General features: G+C 38.3%; 2 protein-coding genes and 1 long non-coding RNA gene across 3 annotated transcripts; 1 reads left to right on the forward strand and 2 right to left on the reverse strand.

Moving 5' to 3' along the window:
* Window positions 1–280: 280 nt before the first annotated feature.
* On the forward strand, window positions 281–1121 carry LOC120345056 (large ribosomal subunit protein mL63-like). The gene has a single exon (XM_039414443.2). The coding sequence runs from the start codon at window positions 324–326 to the stop codon at window positions 858–860; it is 537 nt and encodes a 178-aa protein (XP_039270377.2). The 5' UTR covers window positions 281–323; the 3' UTR covers window positions 861–1121.
* Window positions 1122–7819: 6698 nt separating this feature from the next.
* Window positions 7820–9210, reverse strand: LOC120344880 (E3 ubiquitin-protein ligase NRDP1-like). The gene has a single exon (XM_039414202.2). It carries the CDS (start codon window positions 9127–9129, stop codon window positions 8170–8172), a length of 960 nt encoding a protein of 319 aa, XP_039270136.1. The 5' UTR covers window positions 9130–9210; the 3' UTR covers window positions 7820–8169.
* A 9842-nt stretch (window positions 9211–19052) lies between these two features.
* Window positions 19053–23550, reverse strand: LOC144422906 (uncharacterized). Its single transcript, XR_013475436.1, has 3 exons — window positions 23419–23550; window positions 20008–20212; window positions 19053–19781 (listed from the first exon to the last, which is right to left on the reverse strand). It is a non-coding gene; the product is annotated as an uncharacterized LOC144422906 (long non-coding RNA).
* Window positions 23551–23852: the final 302 nt, after the last annotated feature.

A 23852-nucleotide genomic window follows, 5' to 3' on the forward strand; every position in this document is an offset into this window, starting at 1 on the left:
TTCAGTCAGACTTTGCTTTATTAGTGTAGCACTAATTGTTTTTCTTAATACAGTATTACTAACAATAATTTGATAATTAAAATTACTTCAAATCAGGATTTACAATGATGCCATTGTGTAACTTGATATTCCAGAATAATATTTACCATGCCACCTGATTTCAATCCTGACTAATCCTGAGTGACCACGATAAATTGTTAGACCTTAGCCGATTCAGTGAGTCATTTATTTTTCAAGTGTAATTTGCTATTTTAAATTTGTCTTTCTATGCAATTTGTATTTCATAATATCTACTGTAGGGATGCAACTATACTCATTTCACTATGAGGCTTACATTATATGTCCTGAAGTTTGGGAAGATTCCAGGGCGCCTAAGATACGGAAAACATCAATTGCCTCATCACATTTCTGAAAAGAGCAGGGCTGAATTTGTCAAGTTTTTACAAATTGAATTGGAGAATGAAATGTGGCTCACGAGGCCCTATCTATCAAAAGCACAAGAAGAGTATTTGCCGAATGGTACAAGGTTTACTGCCCAAGAACACAGGTGGAAGAACACTACTTCAATAGAATTGGAAGATGAGCTGAGAGAGTTTAAAAACTTGCGCTACAGAATAAATATTCCTTCTCATGTTGCTTTAGAAGACAGATGGTCATCGCTTCATATTGAGGCCAAATGGGAAAGAAATAAGGACATCACTGTGAATAGATTTCAAAAATATAGTGAAATGGCCCAAATCAAGAGGATTCCAGATCGACTACCTAGGCCTGTGGATAAATGGAGTGAGTGGGAGCGTGTAAAGGGTGTAAAGCAAAATAAAAGTCTGGAGTGTTATAATAGTGACTCTAGTGAAACATAAATTTGCTGCCATATCTGGACATAAGACTGGGTGAGATTTTGTCATTTGCTCATATGAAAAAATCATTTTACGATCCTTCTTGACCATCAAGCCCATGCAGCAAAATAAATACCTGGCAAAGTGAGCTAAGCATCGTGAAATAGTAGCCTGGCGAGATGATATGGTACACCTTCATCATACAGGGTTGTCCAAAACGAAAGGAATATTGAATCTCAGAATAATGGCTAAATTGTGATAAAAAATAAAATATCTGAATCTGAATTTTGGCTCTCAGCAAGATGTTTCGTATTTGAGGGAAATCTTCAATCGTTTTGTCACAGCCTGACGGTGTGGCGCATTGTGCCAGGCATTAGAATACGCCCCCACCACATGAATAAGCAGTCATATCGGCTTTCCGCTTCAATGAATGAAGCACATTTATTCAGGTTTAATCTTAAGCTACTGCAAATCATTTTTTTCATACTATTAACAGTTTTGGAAGACGCTTAATGTGGAGTATCCAACAGGAAATGAACAATTTAAAAAAAATCTGTTAAATTTTAATAGCCAGGTTGGAGATTACAGTTATTCCACTGTTCATTGTATGCAAATTCCCTTGTACACTAAGATAAGCTTTTATTAGCTGGTTCTATTTTAGAGCATATTGATATTTCATACTCAAAATCAAAAGTAATAATTTGGAATGTATTTGAAATTATGAATTATTTGGTGTTGGCCATACCTGACAGTGACACCATATCAATACGCCATCTAATAATAATCCCCGGGGATAAAATGATATCCTATCTCAAATAAGAGCAGCAGAGCAGATACCATTCAAAATCAAAAACTCATTTTTCCATTTTTAACGGTATTTACCCATTGCTATAAATATAATGCCAAAAACCAATATGTAGCTGAGATCAATCATATTTCCCCAACAAATTTACATATATATTGATCCCAGGGGATGAGACTTCTCCATATGGCGAACCACGGCCTCTCGTCCGGTTACCCTTCCAAGTCTGGTACCGGTATGGGATTAGTTATATTGTTTGTTTTCGGAAGCATGGACTTGGTGGTGGAGGAAGCCGTGACCGACCAGCGGTTACGTGAACCACCCAACGACGGCGAGGAGTCCGGCAATCCTCTCGCACATAACCATTCCTGCATGGGATTCGAACCTGCGAACCCACGCAGAGTAATTAGAGGTGCGGTGGCGAGCGTATTCCTAACGCTTAGCCAGTTGAGCCACACCGCCGCGCCAGCCACAATGCCCAGAGTAGTCGAAGTACAAGTTTATCGCGACAACGTATGTGCTGATTCAGTCTTCCAACGTTCGTATATCTTCCATACGTCGATGGCTTGAGCTGCTGTATTCGACCACTTTATTGACAATCATTCTTTTTTGACTTGCTATTAATTGTTTCCAATGAAGTGAGACTGTAGATAGCTTCTTTGAGCTCTGACGTCGGCGACAAATGTTTAGAGAAGCTTCTTCTTAGCGCTTGAGATTATCCAAGCGTGCACGCTGGCCGTTGTGCCGCTATGAGAAACAACTCTTAAGGCCGAATGTTTTTTTTTCATATATGAAACGGGTGAAGACATAGCTGTGCTAATCAATGACGCCTAATCGCTTTTTTGATTGTGTGTGCATCGCTGTCACCGTGATTCAGATTGCGGTGTACCTATTTGTTGTTTCAAATGAAAAGTTGTTTAGGAAAATGTTTTTTTTATTAACAAATGAATAGTTTGCATATTGATCGAATGTGATCTTTTTTTTCTGCTTAAAAAAGTCGTGTCTCACCCAATATCTTTGCTTAAAATTACATTAATTGGTCCCCACCAAAATTTTAGGCTGACTTCGCCTTTGTCAGAGACCTCCGGAATTGAAAACATAAGTGAATGTTCCTGTAAGAAATAGTTTTTTTTTATTATTACTTAAATGAATAAGAAATTCTATTTAAAATTCCTTCATAAATTACAGCATTAAATCATATTATTTACTCTCTAACTTATAGTGGCTTGAATCGTAAATGTTATTATAAAAATAAATCATTTCCATTGTATTTCGAGTCCTTATGGCATTGTCAGGATGCGGCACAAATTAAAGCAATATAAAATGAAAATGTTCTACCCATGCACCTCGAAAAAGCAGAAAAGAAGAATTGTAGAAGGGATAACTTTAACAAAGCATTGGATCACCCAGGTAATATGAATTCAACAAGAGAAATATTCACTTTTCAAGAAATTTTTTGTGGTACTCCCGAAGTATGTGAACCAAGATGGCGGACACCGGAACGTAGTATGTGTATCAGGTCAGGCCGTAATTTTATTTCAATTTTAGTTTTATTGCGAGTTCGGGGACTAGCCAAGTGACTCCCGAAGTATTTTGTGCCCGAAACAATGGCATAACCTGAACCTGGTACACATACTACGTTCCGGTGTGCGCCATCTTGGTTCACATACTTCCGGAATGCCGGATTGTTTTCCAGATTTTCGGCAGCTCAACGAGAAGCAGTGTTTTCAGAAGCTACCGTGTTTTCCCGAAAATAAGACTGGGTCTTATTTCAATTTTTTTCTGAAAAATAACACCAGGGCTTTTTTTCGGGGGATGTCTTATATTTTCATTTATCAAAAACATAATAACAAAGCAGGGAATCACGAGATTCTCAAATCTTCAAAATATGAAAACCGATATCCGTTTACTTATAAATAACGCGTTTTTATTCAAAATAGATGAAAACCTAGATTATCAATCATTCAAAATGTGTAGGTGAGATCCTTGCTATCGACTAGGTCAAAAAAATTCCGCGTTATTGACTAGTCTTATTTTGAGGGTAGTTCTTATTTTCGGGGAAACACGGCATGTTTAAAGCAGTCTTGTCATCTTCGCCCTCCGGGATTAAATACCGTGTTTCAATATTCTTTCGAACAATAACACTACAGCTCATTTTGGGGGAAGGCTTTTATTTTCATTCATCAAAAATAAATTACAAAGTTGAGAATTACAAGATTTTTAATTATACAAAATCCGCCATCTATTTACTTATAAATAATACGTTTTTATTAAATGCAAGTCACTAGATCAGTGATTCCCAAACACTGTGCCGCGAAGAGATTTGATTCTTGAATTAATTTCAAGTGATTCCAATCTCGTGAATTCCGCGAGAACTACCCCACGTTTCTTGCTGACAAACAGAAACGACGTATTTGAGTATTGTTTCAATTATAAGTTTTGCATAAAGCGCGCCAACACTATTGCGTAAAATTGAAGATGTCAAACAAGGTAACAAATTATTGTGCGTAATTTCCTAAGAAGGTCGACTATCGTCTTCGTAGATATCCGCATTCTGGCGTCAGAAATGATAATATTATAGCTTAAATTGGTTGGGATAGGCAATTTACAAACGGCGGGGAGAGAGATCAAAGTAGGCGCAAATATAAAAATCGGAATAAAACCCCGAATTCACTCCTTATCAGCTGTCTTCAACCTCCCAGGAATATAAAGCCTAACTTCGACGTTCGCCGTTGTGTAATAATTTGTCATTGTAAAGAAAGAGGACGGGTGGAAATAGCTCACCAACATTAGAATGTCTAGCGTGCTGCTGGCTGCCTGTTTTATATACACTAAAATTACCCGATAATTGACAATTCGTTAAAAAGATTCGAATAATTCAATTCCATAAAAATATTCTATTTTGCTCTCCCTTGCGATCTGTAATCACGCCAGTAAACTGGCGAAACCTCCATTAAATTTAGTAAATTGCACTACTTCACGAATGTGTGGTAGAATTGACGATTATTTCATATCTCGAACACAAAAACGGTTATCCTTTTCGAATAGGTACTGCGATCTGAAAAGTCGCATTAAAAAGCATTTCGACATAGTAATTGTTATGATCATTGCCATCAATATATGCTCAAACCTTGCACGAAATTCATAACATGAAAAGATAAGTCCAGCGGTTTATAACAACTTTACCCAATTTAGTGATTTCAGCGATAATGATTATTGTTGTAACGAGATACAGTTTGTTTGACTTTTTCATTTCTATCGCATGTGTCGAATATAACACTATTTATCTAATTCTAGGTATTATTTTCGGGGAAACACGGCATGAGTGTCCTAAACCAGTCGTTCCGCAAGCAATTTTGTTGTTTTTCTGTATGGTGTTGATTGCCCGGCGGTATTTATTCTATGGCTCCGATCAGTCTCGAAAGCCTTTCAACCCTCACAGGTGTTCAAAAGGCTGACGGCTAACTCGCCATGAGGGCTAACTCGCCATGGACCACTCGCCATGCGACGGCGGTTAACGGGTTAGCCTGCAACTGTGCGGAGGCTCTTCTTGTAATGGGAGATGGAAAGGTGGCTGTTTATACTAACAACTTCAATAGTAAAGATAAATATATTAAATTAAATGTGTTTAGTTACAATATCTACTGTGCAAATGGTAACAAAGTGACAAGAAAACGTGCTTATATGTCGGAAGGCACCGTACCGTACGGTACTCGACGCGCAAAGGATGTCTCAACTTATCATTTTCATCTAAGCATGCTAAATATATCATCATATTAATTGATTGTATGAGCACTGAATCAACAACAACGCTAAATATATCAAAAGTTCTATTTTGCTACCGGCAGTCTCATTTTATTCCAACAGCCGTTGATTGCGATCAGAGAGGGAGAGAGAGAGCTAACTCGCCATGTCTATTTTCTTTATAATTGACGATCGACATCGCGAGTTCGAGAGAGAGAGAGGGCTAACTCGCCATGTCTTTATTCTTTATAATTGACGATTGACAACGCGTGTTCGAGAGAGAGAGAGGGCTAACTCGCCATGTCTTTATTCTTTATAATTGACGATCGACATCGCGAGTTCGAGAGAGAGAGAGGGCTAACTCGCCATGTCTTTATTCTTTATAATTGACGATCGACATCGCGAGTTCGAGAGAGAGAGAGGGCTAACTCGCCATGTCTTTATTCTTTATAATTGACGATCGACATCGCGAGTTCGAGAGAGAGAGAGGGCTAACTCGCCATGTCTTTATTCTTTATAATTGACGATTGACAACGCGTGTTCGAGAGAGAGAGAGAGGGCTAACTCGCCATGTCTTTACTTTTTATAATTGACGATCGACATCGCGAGTTCGAGAGAGAGAGAGGGCTAACTCGCCATGTCTTTATTCTTTATATTCTCTTTTCTTTTTAAATATTGGACCAATTGCTTTGACATTTTCAGTGGAATTTACGCTATGACGTCATCAAAATTATGTGGCTCTACGGGTCCATATAGCTCTCTTGTTTTTCAATCGTAGTACAAATCTTTTTCTAATATCCCTTATCTTACGTTCGTATCAATAAGATAAAACGCAGATAACAACAACGTTTTGTTGAATATGTAATTTCCATTTTTCAGGGACATCGGGACGAGAGATTTAATGAAGTAAGTCATGGCCCTGTGTTATATTCCGGATATGTTCATCCCTTCGCTGTCCCTATCTCTGCGAGGCAAAATGACCACCGACGGGTTGAATAGATTTGTCGAATATTTCGACAGGACATGGCTGAAGAACTCAGTTTGGAAACCAAAAGACTGGTCAGTATTCGACGTCGACGTTAGGACTAACAACCATTTGGAAGGGTGGCATCGGTACTTCAAGCATAGCACGGACAAATATGCCTTTTTATAGCCTTATATCCAAGATTCACGAGGTCAGTATTGCGGTGGAATCAGATGTAGCAGAAGTAATGAAGGAAAATATACCAAGAAGGGCTGACGCAAAATACAGCGAGGCAAATGACAAGCTGAAAGAAGTTTGAAGTGTTTTCAAGGAAGGAGGATTATCTGCGGAGGCTATCCTTGAAAGATGTTCAAAAATCTACTCCCGGCCTTTTGTAAAGAGTAGGCTAAGTAACCTAGTGTAAGTATTTTTCCCCTTCCTCAGTTTTTTCCCTGTACAGCTATGATGCCTATCTGTGCTTGGGTTTCTTCTAGTAAAAAGAAATTCTGACTCGAAGGCTGAAACCTTGTCGTGGTGAGTTGGCTTAACACTAATATCAGCCGGCATCAGGGCAATCAACAATTATATAGAAAATAGACATGGCGAGTTAGCCCTCTCTCTCTCTCGAACTCGCGATGTCGATCGTCAATTATAAAGAATAAAGACATGGCGAGTTAGCCCTCTCTCTCTCCCGAACACGCGTTGTCAATCGTCAATTATAAAGAATAAAGACATGGCGAGTTAGCCCTCTCTCTCTCTCGAACTCGCGATGTCGATCGTCAATTATAAAGAATAAAGACATGGCGAGTTAGCTCTCTCTCTCTCTCGAACTCGCGATGTCGATCGTCAATTATAAAGAATAAAGACATGGCGAGTTAGCCCTCTCTCTCTCTCGAACACGCGTTGTCAATCGTCAATTATAAAGAAAATAGACATGGCGAGTTAGCTCTCTCTCTCCCTCTCTGATCGCAATCAACGGCTGTTGGAATAAAATGAGACTGCCGGTAGCAAAATAGAACTTTTGATATATTTAGCGTTGTTGTTGATTCAGTGCTCATACAATCAATTAATATGATGATATATTTAGCATGCTTAGATGAAAATGATAAGTTGAGACATCCTTTGCGCGTCGAGTACCGTACGGTACGGTGCCTTCCGACATATAAGCACGTTTTCTTGTCACTTTGTTACCATTTGCACAGTAGATATTGTAACCAAACACATTTAATTTAATATATTTATCTTTACTATTGAAGTTGTTAGTATAAACAGCCACCTTTCCATCTCCCATTACAAGAAGAGCCTCCGCACAGTTGCAGGCTAACCCGTTAACCGCCGTCGCATGGCGAGTGGTCCATGGCGAGTTAGCCCTCATGGCGAGTTAGCCTCCACCCGTTCAAAATATAGTACTCCACATCCACACATACCTGTTTTGGTCCACATCGCCCCTGCATAATTTGTAACCGCACACTATAATATAACAACATCGATATATTTTCTTACCACTGACTAAAACGATGCAAAAATTAGAAGTAACAAAGTCAGCGAGACATTAAAGCTAACACGAATCAATCAGTAAATGAATAACATTAATCGTCATTACTATGGCACGGCGTCGTAACGGATGCAAAACGATCAGATGCAACTCTCTGCAACCAAGATAAAAACAACATTATTGTGATCAGAAAAACTACGAGTCGTTTGGGAAAATAAGCAATATGAACTAAATTCATTCCGATAATAATGAAGCTGTGTTTTGGAAATACTATTGATTGCGAAAAACGCTACAAGACCAATGAAAAAAATAATAATAACACATATATTTACGTTACGTCCACAACACCATGGGCAAAAATAATAACAATTCCTGGATGTAAAATCATATCGTCTCCCATATGATTATTTTCACATTGCAAAATCACAATAGCCTGCTTTCCCGGAATTCTTTTTGTGACATAATCCTCGTATTGACGACGGTGGAGTTGTCTAGTTTCTAGAGTGCTCAAGCCAACAGGCCATCTCCTCTCATGTGCATTTTCCATCAAATCATTAACAATGTGTAATGGGCATTGAGTATCAATTAGAGCTCGTTTAATAACTGTTTGTAAAACTACATCTGGAGTAGAAATCACCCCACCCCAGCGGGTGACCCTCGCAAGTGTAAGTGAACTGCCCCACCGTATGACATCATCTTGCTCCATTCGTTGCTGTATGATTTGTAAGCTTGGATTAGTTGGTATTTTCAAGGCTTTAATGTACTCTTTTAAAAGAGATACTTCATGTTTCAGTTCAGATATTTGCTTATTAGCTTCAACCTTATGCAAATTTAGATCATTGATCTCAATTTTTTGTTTGTTGACAAGACAACGCAATTCTCTGATACAATTGTGGTCAGACATTTCGTCTTTTGGAACAACTACGCCACAACCACGAGTACATTGTATAGGTTTTTTTGGATTAAAATCACATTCAGTTTGATGTGACAATAACTGATCAAGACGTACGATTGTGGCACAACCATACTTTCTATTTTCACACATCAGAGTCAGTCGACCTAACATATTCCTCATTATCCTTGGAACAGGTTTCAAATGTTGGGTTTGCAGTTGACTACGATCTACAGGACATGTTTGTTGTCTCTGCAACCAAGCCTCTATACAACATTTGCAGAAACAATGCTCACATTCTTCCACCATCACAGGATCTTCAAGAACGCCACCACATATCACACACATTAACTCTTCATCAACTCTACCACTGAACCTCATCAGATCAAATCCCATTTTGACAGTGCTTTTGTAAAGCAGGCGTTTAAAATAAGTCCATTGTTATATTATATTGATGCTCTGTAGAGGTAAAAAGAAAAATGTAAACAGAAAGGGGATCACTGAGGGAACACATAGATAATACTAAAGATCACATGGAGTTTGACCTATCACTATTGGTTCACTATCACTATTGGTGTTTTTGGATATGCAAAGGATTAAGCATCGGCATCAAAACAAGGTGACGAGCACTTTGGTAGTTGTAGCGAGGTTTCACAGAAGCTCCCATAGAATACTCTCTTCAACCTCACTACAATCTGGTCTAAGCTCGCCATTACATATACCAGCATCTTACTACAGTGGTTTTCAACCTTATTTGTGGAATGGAAGTCAAATAAGACATTCCAGTGGCTCAAAATACCCCTGTGCAATGGCTTATTATTTGTCTTATTATTTATAAGTCATTGCAAATCTATCCAAAATTTGGATACATATGTATACCTCGGTAGTCAACCAACAAATTCGAGCCAAATATGTTGTGGAACTCAAAAGGGGATTTCGGAGCTTACCGCGCATCTCGGCTGACTTTTGACAATTCACCAAGCATCAAGTCAAGTCAGAACGTTAGCACTTGCACTTGAATTATTTTCCCCACCAATTGAGTTATATATTCTTTTGAATTAAATGCCATGGGAGATAATTTGCAAAAAACTAACCAATTTTAAAGAAATTGTACACTATAAGTGTGATTTGTACCAGAGATGTCAGTGGACGGTCAAAATAAATCATAACCACTAACCCAGGGTTCCCCAAACTGGGATCTGCTGGGGGTTCATGATGACTGCACAGGGGATCCGCGACTATATTAAGAGTCTGATCAATCTTCAACCACTGATTTAAAGCCATTGCATATTTTTGTTGGAACGTTGCGCAAGAAATTGCTGCCAGAAAGGGCAATTAGAGAACAAACCTACAGGTTTGAGGCAGCGTTTTCATCTTAACCAATTCGATGACAAAATGCAGGTAGAGACTTGCTGTCGAGTCGGACTTACGTGTGCTTATCATAAATTGCTAAAACAATTGATAAATTGTGCAGTCGGAAGCAATCTCATCCAACACTTTATTATCGTTAGTGTTATTGTGATGTATATGAAACGCTACCATTCCTCGTTGGTTAGGCACAGGAATTGATACGGCATAGAATGGGGGGTCCGTCAAAAATTAGATTCTAAAACAGGGGTCCGCAGCTCAAAAAGTTTGGGAAACAATGCGCTAACCGCTAACCAACTAAAATTGGGTCGTGTTTAAAAAAATCCAGCCGAAGTGTTGTATATGCTGATGGATATTGAGTTGGGATAGATTGTTTTAGTTAGTTTACCACAGTTGTCAGAAATTATTAAAATTAACGATATCATATATAGCTACCTAATTTAGCAAGTATTTCAATAGTCTAATCATTTGGTTTTGGAATCAAGTATGAAATACTTCACAACAGACTTAAGGACATACATTATAATGATACATAAACATCCCCTCAGTATGTCCAGCTGCCTCTCCATATTCTGATATTGGTGTAAACAACATACAGACATAACACAGTAACAGTACTGTGATGCATGCATGCTAGATAATGGGCTTGGATAATGGACTAGGGCTTGTAGCCGATCCTATTATCAAATCGACCAATTTAAATAACTGACAAGTCTTGCATAAGATAAGGGTCTAGTGTAGTTTGATACCACAAGTACTTCTAGTGGGCTTGTCATAACCATTTTCACATATATAATATTCCTAACCAACACCTGACTATGTCATCCAAAAAAATAAGTCACTACTGCACTAAACGCCACGTCATATAGCCCATCAAAGTGTAGCTATGATCACTCAAAATAGCATCTACGTCGAAGATAATAAGCTCATCAATTATTATAGGTTATGGCGCTTCTAATGTGCACCAGACTGGACCAGGGGTGTGCAAACTCTGCGGGCCACAAGGAAAAATGATGCAGTCTGCGAATAAGTGCCAATTTCAAATGGTGTTCGGCCCATCGAGCGAATTTTTAATTTGGTTTAATCTGGTTCTGGTTTGTTATGCTATGAAGTTCATATATTAATATCTATGCTTATGACAGTACAACTGTGCATTGCCAATGCCCTAACCGGTACTGTATACAGGTAGACAATAACAGCTAGCTTGCGCGAAGCAAACAATGAGATTCACGAATGTGTCACCCGATGCAGCGATGAGCAAGCAAGAAATTTAAGTAAAGTACAGAGCACACTCTAATAAATTAGTAAAAACGGGCAACAGGAGTTAAATTCAAATGAGTTTTGGTTTCAGCATTTCAGTCAAATTTGTCTGAATCTAGTCTAAAATTAGACAGATTTGACAGCAAAGTCAGAAAATATTTCCAAATGAATCTTGGCGATTTTTACTGAAAACATCCCAACCAATATAACTTACCACATTCTGCACTTCTGACATTTAAAGAACTCATGGCTTTGAAAACGGCACTATTTCAGTATTTGACTCAACATATTCTGATATTAGTCATCAGATTAGTGTGAACAGTTATTTTCTAAATTGGTTGTCATGAAACCCACCTATTGATCCGTTCTGACGGACTAATACCGGTAGCCTACTTGAAAAACGAACTTGGAACTGCTAGCTTCTAGCCCCTCAAAGCAAATTTAAAAAAAGGATTCCGAAAAGAAACCACTTGCAAATTTCTCACTGAATTTGTTCAGGGAGCCATAGCAATGACATAATCATGTTTTTTGCCTACAACTACTAGAAAGTCTTTGTTAAGTATCTGGCTCTTCTGTATTAAAGGTTGCACACTTCTGTTCTAGACAACACATGCCCACACCGGTACAGACGTAAGCTTGCCTGTAAGCCGAGCCATGATATTAAGGAATTTATGTAAAAAAAACAAGAAACGCGGAAAAATTACAGATGTATATCAGCCGAGCGGCGCACAAACCTAATTACAAACGGAACAACTTTGGGGTCAGATATTAGGTATTTAATTAGTAAAGAAATATTAAAACTATGTACATAATTTATCAAAGCCAGCGATCTTTCTGATATCGCGATCGTCACTTTGGTTACAACGAGAAAAATAGCTTGGCTGTTTCACTAAAGAGAATGATAACGTTTCACCAAGCATCGATTTCCTTGTTTTGGTTTTGTAACAATGACCATGCTGATTAGCAAAAAGTCAACAACGACGTAACAATTGACTTCACTCACTCACCAGACCCGTATGTTAGTCGTTGCACCAGACAGATACCGGATTCAAACATGGTTGTAAACAATGTCTCGTTATCGCGGCTTCGCGTATTATTTGTCAGCTTTCAGTTGTTTCCAAAAAATAGTTGTAAATAAAGTGTTTTCTAATTGTCATTATGTCTTCCGATGAGAGTAGTTCAGTTGAAAAATAAATAAAAAATTAGTCCCAGAAAAACTGAGATAGACCCACAGACTCAAATTAGCTATTAGTAACTGCAAGTGCCACGTTGTTTTTTTATCAAAAGTAATTTTTACATTTTTTTAAATGTAAATCAATTTGTAAGTGTCAATACTCGTAAAATTTGCAACTTGGGATGAAATTTGCAAGTCCCCAATCCCCGAATTGTTCGATATCAATGTAAACTGCGGACAAGTGTTTCCAAACTTTTTCTGGCAAAGCCCCCTCGAATGACTTTTAGACTAACAAACTCCCATCTGAATATAAAGTACAGGTTTATAGAGGACTTGCACGGGTCACGTGACTTTGTTTACTGGACGGCAAAAAAAAAAAAAGTCCATTTGGCTCCTGTCAGTTGCAAGTCGGATTATACGTTTCCGTTTTGTCTGGCTGTTGAAAATGGTTATTTCGTATTTTTCGAAATGGATCTTCAGTTATATTCCACTGTTTTCAAAAGATCCGGAACGTCGCGCAATGTGGATATCATCTATTGGCAGGACTGCTTGGTGTCAAGTCCAGAAGTCATCTCGCTTGTGTTTCACTGTTTGCGGACAAGTCTTCCAGACTTCGTTGATAGTGAGTGATAATGTGCCGTTATCAATTTTCCTTAAGTATATTTATAAACTCCTTCATTTTAATGGAAAGCAGATGACAAACTATATTGGTAGGCCTACCCCTTTATTTGAGAGTTGTGTAACCCAAGCTAATTTGCAAATGGTATTCATGGTACCAAATATATAATTGGTTTTATATGCAGATACTAGGTTGATATTGAGATTGACCATTTCAATGCTAAATTTTCTTTAGTCAAAAGGCACACTTGATTCGCAAAGATTTGTGAATGCGCACAGTACACCAATTTGCAGTGGCGGCGCGTCAATAGGGCCAACCGGGGCAATGCCCCGGTTGTTTTTTCGGTATAATAAAAAATATTCGAAAAATACCTCAATATCGGTTGCACAGACTGTCTACACTAGCCATATTGTCCCGACATGGTTCATTTTTCGCTCGCAAAGCCTTCGCCGAACGTCGACGGGGCGACGCCGATTTTGCCCCGGTTGCTCATTGTATATCGTATTCTCTCTTTTATCTTCCACTCGCCGCGTTTGTCTCGTTTGTTTTCTGTTTCTTTTACTAAATCATCGGGGCTAGCCCCGAAATCATGACGACACAATGCCGACGTTTCTTACAACAACGTGTTGACATATTCACGCATTCCTTCTCGTTCGTTGGTTGCTTGAAGAGTTGATAGTTTCCTCGCCTTCGTTTTTGTCGCTTGTTTCGCTATTTGAATCAGTTAGAAACCTTTAGTCCATTTGCTTTCGATTTTCCACATTCCTTTTGAGCTCCTCACTTCTTTCCGGCTTCGCATTTCTTAGCCTTAGACCTCATAATGAATAAGGTTGATGCACTACTTCGCACTCCGTTTTCGCAGCTGCCGCTGGAACAAAAATTAGAGGTACAACGTCTTGGGCCTTATCAACCAATTGTTCACTGGAACAATCGCATGACGAAGGAAAGCGTCGGCGTACATTCTGCGCAGAAACTTGGTATAAAAAACACGAATGGTTGTGTTACAGCGAGGACAAAAATGCACTTTTTCGTTTTTATTGCCTACTTTTTGCTACCGCCCGTGACTCACGTTGGTGTAAATTTGGTTTTAGAGATCTTAAACATCTTTCCGAGCGTGCCAGGGATCACCAATCTTCTATGGAGCATCTGGACAATGCAGTAAAATACCGAACATTCGGAAATGTTAATATTGCAGCACAGTTGGATGAAGGACGCGCGGTTTCTATTCGTCGGCACAACCAAAACGTCGAGAAAAACCGCCATGTTCTCGGTCGATTGATAGATGTTTTGAAGTTCATTGGTTGTCACGAGCTGTCCCTCCGTGGGCACGATGAACGGGCTGGCTCTTCTAATAGAGGGGTATTTTTGGATATGGTGGAATACACCGCATCCCTAGATACAGTATTGAGAGATCATCTTGATGCCGCAACTGTTTCGAAAGGGACATCTACGGATATCAAAAATGATTTGCTCGACTCAATGTATAAAATTTATTTACAACATTTGGCTCTGGAAATTGAGAATTGCCAGTTCCTTTCGATTCAGTCTGACGAGACAACTGACATCACGTGCGTTTCCCAACTGGCTCTGATTTTTCGGTTTGTGAAAGATGGTAAACCTAGAGATTTCACAGCTTTGTACCAATCGTTGATCGCACGGCTTGCGGGATATCGGCTGTACTGAAAGAAGTGTTACAGCCTTACAACGCGAAGTCAAAATTGATAGCTCAAACTTATGACGGCGCGGCAATCATGAGTGGGTCGAAACATGGTGTTCAAGTTTATATAAAAGAAGATTTCCCTCGCACACCAATTTAACCTCGTTATTAAAAATATGTGTCTTGATACCCCTCTCGTCCGTATATTTTTTGCAAATGTTTCGGGGTTTTCTTCAATTTTTTCCGTTTCGCCGAAGCGCTCTGACCTCCTTCGCCAGATATGTAGCCACCGTCTCCCAGCTTGTGCATCAACACGTTGGAACTTCCAATCACGCGTGGTGCAGGGCGTGTCCGAAATTAGGTCTGAGCTCATTGAGTGTTTCAATTGCATTCAGAGCTCTCCGGTTTGGCACGAACGCTCTGTGAGGGAGGCGGCAGGTCTAAAGCGTCTGCTAGAAGATGGTGAGTTTTCATTTTTTCTCGCTTTTTTCTCCACAATATTCTATCACGTGGATGTATTATACGGCGCATTGCAGTCAAGGCTAATGGATGGAGCGTCTGTGCAGTCGTGTATTTCAGACTTCTGCGATGCTGTATCTCGTATCCGGGAAACAATAAAATACGACGACACATGGAGTGCTTCTTTACGCCGCGGGCAAACAACGCAGCGTTTGATTTTGTCTGCAAAGGAATGCTGTGACATTCTGGTGAATCAAATAGGCGATCGTCTGCGCACTGAACACCTTGCCGCGTTCTCTTTGATGAACCCCAAAAATTTTTCAAAATTTGCACGTCAATTTCCCATCCATTTGTTGGCTACTGTCTCCAAATTTTACCCCATGATAAACGTGGGTAAATTGGAAAATGAATTGCGATGTATATACACCAATCAAACTTTTTTGAACATCACATCAACTTGCGCGCTCTATGGGTTCCTCATAGATAACACTCTAGTAACTACCTTTGCGGCGTCTGCAAAATTTCTGGACATCATTTTGACGACGCCTTTTTCTTCCGCCGACGCAGAGCGAACATTCAGCACGCTGAAGCGTATTAAAACGTATCTTAGAAACATAATGAAGCAAGATAGATTAAATTCCTTGGCTGTTTTATCCATTCACAGAGACGTTATTTCTGGGATGCATGACTTTAATCAGCGCGTTATTGAGCATTTTGCTTCCAAGAAACCGCGGCGTGTTGCATATATGTTCAAGCAGTAGAAGTCTAGCAGCATATATATCTATGAGTGAGCGACGCATGTCCTTATCTTTGCATTAACTTTCCTTTCTTCATAGTAACGTTTTAAACTTTATTTCAGGTTTTGTCTGCTTTCCCGAAGTTTCTGTTAATATGTCATTGTATTTATCTGGGTAAATATTGCCTTTCCTTTTGAAAGAGGTTTCAAAATAAACTATGTCTATATTTATTAATCCCTTGACTTGGACCGGTTTTAAAGACACTTTCTTATCGTTAAAAATTGTCGCTTTTGCCGATTGGTTGTTACCGATGGAATGGTTTTTATACTCATAAAACGATGGGAGAACTTACAGCGCTCATCCTGTCCCCGTAGATGGGGGTGAGTGACTTGTTCCCGCAGTAGCTTGCCCCGGTTGTCAAAATGACCACGCGCCGCCACTGCCAATTTGTCCAATGTTTTGATTTCATAGGCAGAAGGTTGTGGATCGGTGCTGCTCAGGATGGGATATTTTTGCCTCTAAATGCATATTACGTGTTTCACATGAATCCATCGTGCCCAGATTCCACTGTCTTCAAGGTCTGAAGGCTCTAACAGCCTTATTTTATGGGTACACAAGAGAATTTTCAGTGTGGCATGCATGGGTCAGTTGGAGTCACTAACCTCAAGATATCTATAAGCAAGGATAAGATAACCTGGAAGTAACATTCCATAATTTAGAGTAAAATATGTATCTGCCTCCACAGCCCTTTCAAATAGAAGATATGATGCCTCGGGGGTAATTTCTATCAAATATTTTACAGTACCTATTATGGTTCTAGTGAAAAGGGGTGTAGGCAGCTTTTTCTTAAAGTGTGGTAGGTCTAGTCGAAAGACACATTAAATGTTTATGCTAACAACTGCAAATTAATATTGCAACGCATATAAGTTAACACAATTTGTTGAAATGGTCCTGCCTTTTGCCTTTCTTCGAAATCCCCCTTTTTCTAACTATTCTCTTCCTCTCTGGGGATGGCGAAAATTCAAAAATCGATGGGACATATAAGCAGCTGATAATGGGTTATCTTCCCTTTTTCCTGAAAATAAATTAAACACTAATCATCATTTGAAAGTGCCAAGTTTGTGTATCAGATCAGTAATAAATTACCTGCTAACTAACAAAACAATCAGACAACACCTTCTGACCATTAATGAAAATTTCTTTCTATTTAAAACGCAACTATGCCTACCAATGTGGGTAGTTTTCAGGATAGAATTTATCTGTGGTTGGGGACAGATTGCAAGGTGCAACGTCGTACGATTACCATTCTATGTCGGGATTAGTTAGCTAGTTATTTGTTTTAGAAGCATATACTTGATGGTGGGGGATGTCGTAATCGACCAGCGGTCGTGTGAACCACCCTCAGTGGGAGGAGAGCTGCAATCCCCTCGCACATAACTATCCCCGCATGGGATTGGAACCTGTGAAACTCCCAGGGGGATCAGAGATGCGATGGCGAGCGTATTCTTAGATGGAGAATTCAATTGAATTCTGGTTATTTTTTGCATTAGCACTGGCGTTAAACTTTAGTTATCTATTCAACTTTTCACACTTAGGCTACTGATAGATTACCTGCTAACTAGGAAAACAATACCTTATGGCAATTATTGATTATTACCTTACACGAGTCAAGTCTGCAAGTAGGCCTACGCCTAGGTCTACCAATAACAGTAGTTTGTCATCTGCTTTCCATTGAAATGAGGGAGCTTATGAATATTTAAAAATTTGATAACGGCACATGATGACTCACCATCAACGAAGTGCTGTCAGCAAACAGTGAAACACAAGTGAGATGGCTTCTGGACTTGACACCAAGCAGTCCTGCCAATAGATGATATCCACATTGCGCGACGTTCCGGATCTTTTGAAAACAGTGGAATATAACTGAAGATCCATTTCGAAAAACAAAACAAAACGGAAACATATCATCCTACTTGCAACTGACAGGAGCCAAATGGACGTTTTTGTTTTATTGCCGTCCAGTAACAAAGTCACGTGACCCGTGCAAGTCCTCTATTTCGACTCCATAACAAACATAACAGGTGATAAAATGATTGGTAAAAACAAATAAAAATAAAAAAACTGATTAGGTAGAATTTGTTCTCCATTTATCATAAGTCTAATGAGATGGGTAAGCCTACTGAAACGCCAACAGCTTATCAATATCTGGCTTAATTTTAGTCAGGAACATTCTTATGTTTCATTGACTATGTCCAATGCGGTGCCTCCTGCCATCTAGAAACGTGGTTATGGCACATGAGTGTGAGAAAATTTGACCAAATATTTTAATTTGGTTTAATTCAAAACGATTTATATAAAACACTGAACTTTTGATAAGTTCAAAATTGTATTGCAATGTGATGTTCCCTCTCAAGAACTCCGTGTTTGCAGATATTACTGAATGGGTCAATCTGGGTTTCCGAAATCTCCGAATAAAATAGATTCTTGAAACGACCTTCCATGTCATTGCGTAATTCCATGTGCAGGGTCGTCCAACCCGTGGCCCGCTGGCCATATGTGGCCCGCAGAAGCATTTCGAGTGGCCCGCGCTGTATTTTTCAGAATTGAATAAAAAAATTGAAGTAGTGCTATTTTTCGAATGATGTAGTATACAAAGATGTGATACAAACGATTTGATTTTTTTACTGAAATGCACTCTGCCAGCCTTTTCAAACTAGCCATTATTGCTATTTTAAATCGAAAACAACTGGGAGGATATATCGATAAATAAAGATGCCATAGCCGCTTACACACTTGGTCTTTTACTACTCTGTATATTATAACGTTATCGCAAAACAATCGAAGCCATTCTCAGATTGACAATGTATATTATGTATTATATTATTATGGGCACCGACATCAAGTAATTGTGAAAGTTCGGTGTGCGGGTATTGTTTGTTTTTTCAATAACCTGTAATCAGTGTAGCCAAACTAGAACATAAGGCCATATTGAATGGCCCGCGCAATTATTAGTAAACTACATGTGGCCCTTCGGCTAAAAAGGTTGGACGACCCTGCTCTACAGTCTACTTCTACTACACGTTCACATCAAGATATGTCTCGCTGAGTGGAGGGAGAAAGCAGCTATCAAGAAAGGAAATTTCACCCTTGATTAGGTACCAATCATGTTTTAATAAGAAGATTACAATTGAAAATTAGGAAAAGGAATGATCCCACAAGTTGTTGGGACTCTGCATAAATGCCCTACTGGGTGTGGAATTTGTTTAATAGATGATCGGGGCTGAAGCCTGGATATCATTTGAATGCATTCTCAGCACGGTAGACCAGAGGATGTCAAACTCGCACCCCTCGAACACACAACAATAATTATGATATTTTTTATCTTTATTAAAAATGAAATTTTACATAAGTTGATTTGTATAAATTGCAATAATGGTGATATGCAAGAAATTAATAAGTGAATAGCATTTGAAATTAAAGGTAGACTTAAATTTTCGAAGAAAGTTATGTCTCAAATTTACAATAAATTGGGATCTGGTCTTATTACACTGGCTTTGGTTGCTACAGCATTAAAAAAGAAACAATTTCTTATTCAAATTTGTACACAATAATATTTTTCTTAATTTAGAATTCCCAACATAAGTAGGTTCAAAATATATTGCAAGTTGCAACAACATGAGAACACAATTCAACTTTCCCAACCAAGAATGCTTAGCAAGGGTACACTTTGTTTGAACTTCACCACAGCTCTTTTTGTGATTGTATAATCACCATCTGGAATATATTGAGAAAAACATACATGATGAATAAGGTGCAATGCAAATTTTTGAATATATTACCTATGTAGAACAGCGAACAAATCATGAATTGTGTAAAATGGTGGTAATTTTGGGAATGAAAATGATAGCTTTTACAGTCGCGATGAATTGATTTTGCTTTATCAAATATGACATACCTCAATCATCTCATTCTAAATTTTTTTTATTACTCATGCAATAACCTTTAGACTTATAAGGCTTGAATATGTTTCTGTTCTCTGGATATTTGATGGCCCGGCTGACATTTGTTAGTTGGTGGCAATAAGTTCACCGAGACTGTTCTTCCTATTTCACAGTCAGATTTAAACTGCATCATTTTCTCTTCTCACTTTCAAATCTCATATGTTGGATGTACATGGAGTATGAATTCTGCTTTCGCATTCGTACCTAAAAGTTTGTAATTTTTTATTTATTTATTCTTCTGCAAATAAAAAATATAGTTCGATTTGATGTTGCAAGTGACAATATTTAATAGTTGCCATTATACAGAAGTTCAGGAAATTGATATGCTAAATCGTTTTTTTTCCCTCAAAACTACTGTGTCTTATTGTATTTCCCAGACTTTTTTTTTATTCATTCTAAAATTATATGTGATGTTTCACAGGAATCTTTACCCTCCCTCCCCTTGTTGGACAATATTTTCGAATGACCAGTATTCTCTACCGTTACCTTTTTTTATTATTTCAATTTTTGACTCATTTCAAATGTTGGTGTCTAGGCTTGCACGTAATTGACAAAAATCAATTCCGTAATTACGGCCAAATCGATTACGTAATGACCCCGTAATTGCGATATTTTTTTCACACTTTTAAAACTATCTTAACAACCAATTTAATCCACTTCTATTCCGAATGGGACATCGACAGTTGGGACAGTTTGGTTTTCATATTTCCGCCAGTACTACACGCCGGCGACAGATGCTAAAGACAAATATCAAGGAGTGAATTCAAATTAATTTTATTCTGATTTTTATCTTTTGTGTTAGCTTTGATTTTCCTTTATCAACTCTATCACCCAATTTTATGCGATCAATTTCATCATTACCAACACTGGTAAGTGGTAATATATTTATGAAAAGATAGTTGACTTTTTTAAAATCGTATTAACGTATTAATACGAGTTTCGTATTAAATAAAAATTCCGGGTTTCTAATTTATAAATCAACGGCGAGCGTATTCTCTCGTTTGATTATACTTGCGCTTGCCTCGCGACGAAGACTTGTTATTGTACCGTTTTTTTACATTATCCGACTTTACTACCTAGTTAGCATTTTATAATAATTATTGATGCCGACTTATTGACGATATTCCGATTACCATGCTTCATTTTACATTCAATCATTTCGCGGCCTAAATGTTATAACATTATTTGCGATAAATTTAGATCAAATACTAATTATTTGCGCATAATTTAAATACCGTACTTATATGACATGCCTTCTCCGAAAATACACAGTTATATGCAAAACAATGCATTTTGTGACATTTATTTTGCACTCACGAAAATATTAATTTACTTTTCTAACTCAAGTCGACAATCCTATCGGCTAAGATTGACACAAGTTTGGTCGAGTGCCGGTGGTATTTGAGTCGACGATAAATCAAAATAAGTTGCCGCATTTGGAAAAAGACTTAACGATTTTGTAAAGACATATTTGGCAGAAATAGTGCGAGGCATTGTGAAAACAAGGCCAAGTCCGGACAGATATATAACGATAAAACCGGTAACAGAACATCAAGATTTTGTTATAGAAAATGGATCTCGCGCAGAATAAACACGGGAAATCCCGTCTTTTTGTTGTTTCTCTGCCGTCTGAATCGCTTTACCGGTGCCGAAAAGACTAAGTTGCGTTGGTTCATTACGCAATTTCTCTTCCGTCGTCATATTGCTGTTTGATAAGCGTGACATTAATTATCACGGCATTTACAAATAGACCATGTTTGGTAAGTTGATCTCTTACATTCTTTAGTCATTTCACCCTAAGAAGTTGAAACCAGGTGTGTTCGCGTCCATCGGTCTCAACACAATTCTATCCCATATCTACGCTTAATATGTACATTTGCCATGCTAGATAAGTTGATAATAGGTTAGTAAATGGCAACGCGTTATGCCTTCTCCATCTGAGTAACAAGAGAGAGAAAAACGGCTGCGAATACCGGAACTCTAACTTCTTCTACTTATTAAACTTTAATTTTTTACAATCGACGGAATTGACTGCTCTGAAGAGAGCTCGTTTCAATCGCGAAAGCGCTCCACCAATAATTACGAATTTACGTAATTCGTAACTTCGCTTCCGTAACTCGAAATAATTCCGTAATTCCGTAAATCCGTAAATTACGTGCAAGCCTATTGGTGTCGCAGACTTATGATGACCCCTTCTGTTTCTTGCGATGAAAGCCACCTGCTTTTAAATTACCGCTAAATCCGTTTCTGTATTGTTATACGCTGTGCCTTGAATTTGTGTATTATTTCCTGCATGACGAAATGAACAAAGATAAAAAAAAATTAATCACTGAATTTTCCCGCCTTATGTTTTTTTTCTCTCTCCCAAATGCTACCGTATATGAATATTTATATCACTCCCTGTTTTGTTGGTAATTTGTTGAATGACTAAGTTATCTCTTTGTATCCATTGCTTTTTTTAATTGCAATTTCTACTTCTCTGACTCGTCTTAAATCTAGGTGTCGCTGACTTATGATGACCATTTCTGGTCCTTCGCGATTTCCTGTCAATTGCAATGAAATCTGTTACTGTAATGCATAATTTTTTATCTGTTGTGAACTTGTGTTGTGATTTCTGGCACAACGAAATAAACGTATTGTCTATTGTCATAGTTCATGTTTTTAATGTAAATAATATATAGGTTCAGATTCTAATATATAAAATCAAAACGGCAACGAACATTATATATGTTAAACAGTGATGTCATATCGGTGTTCGAAACTTTGTATCATTTCACCTTGTATCGAAATATATACTATAATAAATGATTGTTTAGAATCGACATGTTTTGTTATTTAATGATTGGAGTCTTTAGGCCCAATGCTATTTTGAAAGGTTTGTCATACTGTATTTTTGTGAGGTTTCCGATTACAACTTATATTCACCTTATGTAGTCAAGTCAGCAACAGCAAACAGACGTCTTTCAGCCTGTGATTTCGCTCCACAAATTTGCCAGCAAGTTACAATTTCTTCTAATTTAGGTATGGACTATCATTAAAGCGCTTATATTACAATAATTTTCATAATTCGGACAAGGTTTTATTTTCGGGGAAACGCGGTAGTAAGCAGTGGCATTGACACAACTTGAACTGTATGGCAGGTACCGGACTTCAGTGCTACCAGGTACTGCAGTACTGGTAGCCGGACATCCTATCTAATATAGTCAGCATAGTATATATAGTACGGTACCGTATTTTATACCTTCGAAAAGGAAACGCGGTAGTAAGCAGTGACATTGACACAACTTGAAGAACTGTATGGCAGATACGGTACCGGACTTCAGTGCTACCAGGTACTGCAGTACTGGTAGCCGGACATCCTATCTAATATAGTCAGCATAGTATATATAGTACGGTACCGTATTTTATACCTTCGAAAAAGATATTACGAGTTCCACCTGATCCAGTACACTCCAGGTGCAACATTGACCCTCAACCAAGCAACAGCTCAAACTCGCGAATGAAAAGCGAAACCGCCGCGTCCCCCAAGAGTGAGGTGAAAAACAGACCCCTGTGAAGCTAGCAGCAAATCACGAAATTGTGACTGACAGAATCGCAGAAAATACCCACGCGTAAAATTAAATGTTCCCGATGATTTTTAAAAGAAAGTGTATATTTTGATTAGTTTTACAATAGCAAATAAAGCAAAACAATCATTAACTACACTACTCGTATTGTTAATATATAGTAAACAAGCTAAAACGACTATTACAGTGCATATACTATTTTGAGAGTTGTTTAAAAATGACTGAATTTTCGTCGTTTAAGACGGTCGTTTCATGAAAACCTCCAATAAAGGCAGCAT

Source organism: Styela clava, chromosome 5, assembly GCF_964204865.1.
Source record: "Styela clava chromosome 5, kaStyClav1.hap1.2, whole genome shotgun sequence".
Classification (NCBI taxonomy): domain Eukaryota; kingdom Metazoa; phylum Chordata; class Ascidiacea; order Stolidobranchia; family Styelidae; genus Styela; species Styela clava.